Source organism: Formica exsecta, unplaced genomic scaffold, assembly GCF_003651465.1.
Source record: "Formica exsecta isolate Colony F162 unplaced genomic scaffold, ASM365146v1 scaffold385, whole genome shotgun sequence".
NCBI classification, from domain to species: Eukaryota; Metazoa; Arthropoda; class Insecta; order Hymenoptera; family Formicidae; genus Formica; species Formica exsecta.
The window spans coordinates 115107-122681 of record NW_021851090.1 but is presented as its reverse complement, the minus strand read 5'-3'; the positions used below and the strand labels follow the sequence as shown (position 1 = coordinate 122681).

At 37.7% G+C, this 7575-nt stretch overlaps 1 protein-coding gene across 1 annotated transcript in view; it reads right to left on the bottom strand.

The window, feature by feature from the left end:
• The window catches only part of LOC115239559 (protein bric-a-brac 1-like), a 25410-nt gene extending 18130 nt beyond the window's left edge, over window positions 1-7280 (bottom strand). The window contains 1 exon segment of the mRNA XM_029814155.1: window positions 6640-7280. Coding sequence (XP_029670015.1) covers window positions 6640-6689 — 50 coding nt within the window. The 5' untranslated portion in view covers window positions 6690-7280.
• Window positions 7281-7575: the final 295 nt, after the last annotated feature.

The following is a 7575-nucleotide window of genomic DNA, read 5'->3' as shown; positions in this document are numbered from 1 at the left end:
GTGCATTCCGTATGAAAGGCGGAATTACATAAGTGAAAAACGCATTTATAGAGAAACTTGAGCCAGATTTCATAAAGGTATATTTTAATAGCAACTTTTTTTTTGCGAGAAATAATATATCATTATATTTATATTTTAATATCTGGCATTTTAAACGGTGTCAAAGAAATGTTGACATTACGGAAATGGCAGCTCGTTATTTATAATCGATTATTTTAAAATAAAGCGACTGCGTGGGAGATATTGCGATCGCATATTATACCGGATCCAGCACTCTATTTCCCGACATCCTGTTTCCATGAGTCAATTATTATACGCGCTTATAAATACGCAGGACATATGACTACCGAGCGATTGTTACATTTCGAGATTATTAGAGTCGAGGAAGATAGTAAATTCATTTCGGCCGAACGTTTGAGTTAATTAAAAGCTGTGGGCAAATTTATTTGGAAGAAACGTAAGGCCTGCGTTAATTAGCGAGTGTGTGCGTATTGCGAGACGATGCGTGAAGGCTAATGACGATATATCGTGGCCAAAGCCGTGGAGATAACGAAGGTACAGGGCTAAACAGAAGAAACGTACACCCCCATCCGAATCTTACGGATGACAGTAATTGTGAGCGAAGTAATTGCTAATCATCAAAATTAGAAGACAACGGTAAGTAGGCTATTTTAGGCTATTTTACTTCCCGTTCGGTGTTTTTTGATGGAAATGAAACGAGAAAAATGTCTCTCACAAATCAAAAGATCATGTGACAAGTATTTTCATTAATATACAGGATAATATTCCAAATCTATTGAAATAATTTTCAGTGCAATTATTTATTATAAGATATTATTTTTATAAATTATTTAATAAGATGTTATTAGAAAAATCGTCAAAATTTATTCAATTTTTCTAGTTTTTATTTGTGTGTTTTTACTGTCACTTATTAAGTTTATAGAATTTACGTAAATATGGTTAGTTAAGGGAAGATAAAATCGATAAAGCTATATTCTAATTCAATGCGAATCTAAATAGAAACTTACGTTTTTTTTTTTCAAAAGTCTATATATAATAAAAGTGGAAATTAATAATTTAAAAAGAGTAAAACTAAAAGAGAATTTAATGCAAATTAACACTGCAAAGAAATATGCAAACCGTAGAATAGAATTCCATGTTGTGTCAAAACCTCTAATTAAATTTCTGCTAAAGTAAGAGTTAATTGTGAGATTTTATAATTGAAGGTTATTATCATCCATTTACATTTTTGATATATTTCAAACAAATTTTTGGCATAAAATATTTATATATACCTTCTCTCAAGTTTTTGCTGAAAAAATATCGCATCCCTATTCGTTAAAGAGAAAATATGCATCGGATTATTTGCGTTTTTGTCGCCGCATCAAACGCACGTGAGCGAGCACGCATACTACTCAAAAGCTCCTTAAACTTTTATCTGGACAACGATATTCGAAAGTTTGTCGGAGTTATGCGCCAGAGACGCAGTCGTAACTTTATAGCGCTTCATTACAACTTCGACGACATTCCAAACAGTTTATCGACTGCCGCTTGTGAGAAAAAGGATGTCGGTTTGAGAGGGAAAAGAGGAAGGAAAAAAGATGCGGGAATAATAGCGTGATATATAATAAAGTGATATACGAGGGGTGTGTGTGTGTGTATCTTGCAACTATCGGATATTTTACCTTTCCCTCTCTCTCTTTCTCTTCAAGTACATATAATTACTAGAGAACCATGTTAAGAAAAATTCTGATTTTGATAGAAAAGCATGGATAGTTGGCGAAATATTACTTAAAATGGAAAGAAAAATAAAATTTATTAAAAGTTAAGCTTAATTGTCAAGATATTACAAACACTAAAGATTAAAACTCCCAACATGTAAATTTCTCCATGGAAAAAACGACTAAAGTCACATAGGATTTATGAGACTGGAAGGATCTATCTAATAATATACTCTGTATATGTCTCGAAATTTACAAATCGGTTGACATGGATCGATGCGAATCGGCGCGATCGACGCAAAATCCAGGAGCCGATTCGGCGAACCGGGATTATCGTTGGAATGACAGCGGTTGTAACGCATTATAATTAAATGATGAATTTTAGAATGAGCAAATCGTTCGCTCGTAACGAACCAGACCGCAATGACGGCGCGGTAATTTTGATCGTGGTAATAATTTACGCTTTGTTTCTGCGCGGTGTAACGCAAATTTTGTTAAATTAATGGCGAGGAATAATCGAATGGCTCAACATAGGCAATATAATATAATGAAGAGAGAATTATATTGCTATTATGCCGCGATCGACCTGCCTCGGTTGATAGTGAACCGATACTTTTGTTTACACAGAATTTTTGTAACATTTTTGAAGAATGCACGATCGATTTTAAAAAGAGAAACGCTCTAAAACTCTAAATAATTGAAGGTTTCAACATTTGCTCTTCTATAAGCATATACAAAATATTAAAAGTCTGCAGATTTAAAAAATTGTAAGTCTAAAAAGTCACGTATTTAAGAATCTAGAAATATTTAGAGATCAATAAAGATATATGTATATAAAATCGTATGGTGTAAAGATTCGTGTATCTAAAAATCTGTGTAAGTAGCCGTAAAACAAAAAGACTTGTAAATTCCGATCTATCGAAAGAGCAAATGGGTTTAGGATTACAGGGAGCAAAGTAGACAGTTACGTGCGATCGATCAAAGATAATGGTATTATCTGGATTTTCGACTTAATTACTCGGCGAAATTGACGCGTAACGGCAGAACTTCCGGCGACGAGAAGGCATTCCAGTCCCGTCGAGTATGTATTTTTCCCGCAAGTTCACTCGGTTACGAGGTTCTGACGGGGGATAAGAGGTGTCTGATAATAGTACCTAGCCGTCGTTAACCGGTAGTAACGATCGGCCTCTCTCCCACCCACGCGAATCGAGCAGGAGCAGGTAGACAATTCAGTCTTGGGAGAGGGAGAGAAGAAGAAACTGACACGCAAAGATATATATAAAAGAAGAGAGAGAGGGAGAGAGAGAGAGAAGAAATACAAAGGAGAAGAGGGAGAGAAAAATAGCGAGAGAAAGAACTTGGAAGATGAAAGAAGAGCACCGAGGGAGAGGCACGTTCAGAAGAAGCGCGAGGCTAGATTAGTCTCCTAGTCGGGCTAGGCTAGGCGAAAATAACGATGGCTCGCCATAAATCAGCCGCAGCGACGGTCACGACTGCAGGAATCGCAAGGCACGACGCGCGGCGAAAAAGCTCCGGTCGGTTACCGATGACTAATACCCCGCGGTGAGCTTTTTGCCGGAGGCTTCCTTTCACGCGCGTGACACGCTCGTGAGCACTGCCGTTCCCTCGCTCGCTCTCTCTCTCTCTCTCTCATCGGTCTCTCTTCACGTAAAAAGAACGACGGCGCGTAGGGTCTTGTTGCATCGAGACAACGTCATTACGATCGCGAAATAGCAGAATATCGACAAACGATATTTAAAGATATTTACGCATCGAAAAACGTCGCGACGAACGCGAGGATGTTTAAATCGTCCGCGTTTTTACGCGAGTTGTAAAAGTTTCATCGCGTTAGATTCGCCCAAGTATCGAGGCCACGCAAAAATATCGATACCTTGTATTTTTAATACAGCACCGGTCACGATAAAGAATTAATTAAACTACGGTTAGATAAAGTTTTTAAGTGACGCCGATGTACCGGGAGCTATAATTATCTTATATGTTTCATGTCAGCATACTTGACTTATACGTCACTTTTGCTCCTTACACATTTTCGCGACAAGTCGAAAAGTTGATTCGCGGATTATAACGTGGCGTTAACGAGGATCCCGGGATCTAATCAAGCGCGTGTCCCCCGCCCCGACTCGATCGGCCGTTTTAAATGCATCGCCAGCATTTAATGGCACGTATCGATTTCGAACCGCGATGAATGGCACCGAGAATAGCGGTAGTTATAGTAGGGATAGGGACGATCGCGCCATCGGATAGAGATCGGGGGCGGTCGGGGAAAGAGAAAACGAATCCCCCGCGAGAGAATGACATTTCGGCCGATGGCATGACGGCGCGACACGCGCGGGGAGGGGGTGAGGGAGGGAGGGAAATGGGGGGAGGGAAAAACAAATCTACGACTTGCGCGCGCGAATGATGTTTCAACAGTGCGGCCGACTGGAGCAATTACTGGCGGAATATTGCAATCATTACGTCTCTATCTCTTTGCCCGAGCGCCTCGCCCGTCTGTCTCCGTCACGTTTTAAAAATGATCACGATATGTATATATACATATATATATAGGATATACACGGGTATGTATGGATGTATGGATATACGCCGGGATTGTTGGCAAAACCGCCCATCGGCGGTGCCCATCGAAAATCACTCTGTAGAATCCCGCCAATCAAAAGATCGTGAACCAGTGGAAATCGATTTAAGTCGTCCGACCCGCTATGACAATGAAATAGATAGCTGTTACGCAATTTTTTTTGTTTTTTGTCGAAAATGTATAGGCGCACAAAGAGCTTTTGATATCCGGAGTGGTACGAGATTACCACTCGCCGTTTCTAATTTCTCGTATGTACATATAAATCAATGAAAGATTCGAAGAAAAAAATTCGCAAGTGTGTGGTTTCTGATATTTATAAAATCCAAAATTCTCTCTTTGCGAAAAGAGAAATGTCTAAAGGATAACCGAATATGTATTTCTGAGGAAAGAATAAAAACGAATTTCAAATATTTTTTTTTCATGCTATTAATAATGTTTTTGAAAACTGCGTCTATCTCAAAAATAATTAAATACGAATAGCACGTGTGAAAATAACAATTAAATATAAAGATTAAAGATAAAAGATTTAAAACGAGAATTTTACAAGTTATGAATCTAATAGCTTATTCTTGCTTAAAAAAGCTGAATTAATCCGTCGATATAATCATCGGGACGCATTGACCATTGACTTCTCTTCGATTCGCAAAAACGTTTACGAACAAACGTCTATCGCTCGACAACGTAACATCTCAAACAGGTAAGTTCTCTCACGGTAGCTCTTATCTGCCGCGATTATGATTATAAATCGATAATCCGCGCCGATATACGGCAATGCGTGGAGATACGCATGTAATTCTTCTATCGCAAAAATTAGATTACAAGCGCTGCCTAGCAATGTATAAGCTTAATACGATATCGATACCATATTTACTCGTATCGATACTAATCTATACTTTCTTTCAAGACGTTGCGTCATAACTTAGCGGTATACTTGCGACAACTAAAAATTCAATATTAAATCAATAAAAATCGATGATTTTTGTGTGAAACATATAAAAAAATTTAAGGCCAAAAATAAAAAAAAACCGTACAAGATTCGTCAACTATCTTGAAATAATTATTGATATTTATTAAAATATTTATTTAAATTCATTTTTCATTTTTATTTTTAATTTTTTTTTTTGTTTTCCGCAATATCGCGAACAATTGCTTAAATTATTTTTAATTTAAATATTCATGAAACACATCACTGTTCCCTAAAATAATTCTTTCCTCAATAAAATCATTTTGTATAATGCTTCGTATATCTTCGCCCATCTATTTTACCGCGATGTAGTAAAAATGGTTCGATCGATGCTTCGACAGAGCAAAAGAATCTCGGACGCATCGTTTTCTTTTGATTTATCAATGTTAACGACCTCGTACCGCGAGAATGCGTTAATCAGTGCAGAAAATGTACAAAATACCACGGTCTCTCTCTCTTTCGCCACAGTCAGATGAGACTGTTTTACGCTGCCTTGATGCGTGAACCGGGCGATTTTTTTAATTTCATTTGATTCGCGACGGAAACGGAGAAGAAAGAGGAAAAGAGAGAGATGGAAATAATTATACCTTGAAATAACATCATTTTAACCACGTATACTAATTGTTATAATCTTCTTTTTTTCTAGAAATATGATATGTGTAAACTAACAATAAGATTATATTATATTGCTAAGAATATGATATTAGAAGTTTATATAATACATTCCGAGAACAAATATATAAGAATGATTACAATAATATATATACATTAAACAAATAATATATACAAAAAAAGAGAACGATGAAAATGAATAAATTTAATTAAAAATCGATCATAACAATTATCTTTTTGATCATTGTCACTTCCTTGAGAAAGCGAGAAATAGAAAAATAATAGCATCTTGTAAAATACTTTAACAAAACAACATTCCTAACATCATAAAAAAAATTTTTTAATTTTTTTTTTTTTAAATTTCTCGAAGAATCTATTTTTGAAGTATTTCTGTATCTGAGAAGCAGTATGAAGTAAATTCAATTCTATTGGTTTTGATATGTTTTTCTTCGGTTACGTATATTTATTTGTTGTATAGTGAGAAAAATAATAAGTCTGTCAGATGCATGATAAAGTGAAAAAATTTTTGCGATAAGAATACGGAATATATAACTTAACTAAACAATTCATATTTTTCAGATAAAAACTCTTTAAACAAACATTAAATAACTATTACTTTACGCACACGTAAATTTCAATCTGGCTGCTTTTACCTATACACATACTCATTAATTTATTCCGAAGGTGCGCGTTTCTCTCCATGCGTTTCCCAGATTTATTCCAAAAATGTGAGTTTTTCAACTTACATTAGTTTGCCTCTTAGATGCAGATCTCTCGACGAATTTCCAAGACACATCCTATACACAATCCACGCGACAAATAAGCGTCTAACGCGTGTCTGCACATCCTATTAGCAATGGGTTTTACGCATACGACGCTGAGCACAGACAAGCGTGCCCGTCGTCGGCGTCGTGCAAAGCGGAAAAGAGAGAGAGAGAGAGAGAGACAGAGACAGAGCGACGCCAGCTGATCGACGCCGCGGCGCGGTGCGGCGTGGCGTGGCGCATCGCGATGTCGCGGTATCTACGATAGCGGCGGCTAACGTTGCGATGCGTTACGTTGCAATTCTCTCTCTCTCGGGCGATCCTCAATGTCATGTTCACCGATAACGCGCCGCGGAAAATATCATCGCGAAACAGGCGGCTCCCGGCTCTCGTTCGGAAAGTCGCGCGTGGTCTCTTCTCGGCGACGGTGAACAATTGAACGCGTAACGATCGTTAAATGTTGGAACGTACATACGTGCGGTGTGTGCGTATACGCGTTGCGCGGAAAGCAGACGGAGAATGAAATAGAAAAAGACGAGGGCGAGACGCGGACAGATTGTATACGTATACGTGTGTATATCGTGTGCGAGAGAGAGAGAGAGAGAGAGAGAGAGAGAGAGAGAGAGAGAGAAGAGAGAGAGAGAGAGAGAGAGAGAGAGAGAGAGAGAGAGAGAGAGAGAAGGAGAGAGAGAGAGAGAGAGAGAGAGAGCTGGAACACGCGACCTTCGCGAAACGTCAAATGTCTATGCTACTTGGAGCGCAGGACCGTATTGCCGAAAGAGTCGTGCCCGCGATAAGCATTTTAATATTATTTTCTTATAGAATTCATTTATTTAGAATTGATCTCTGCATTATTATTAAGAATTAATTATTACATCTTTATATTTTGTTCCCTCTTGTAAAATGTCGATAATTGAA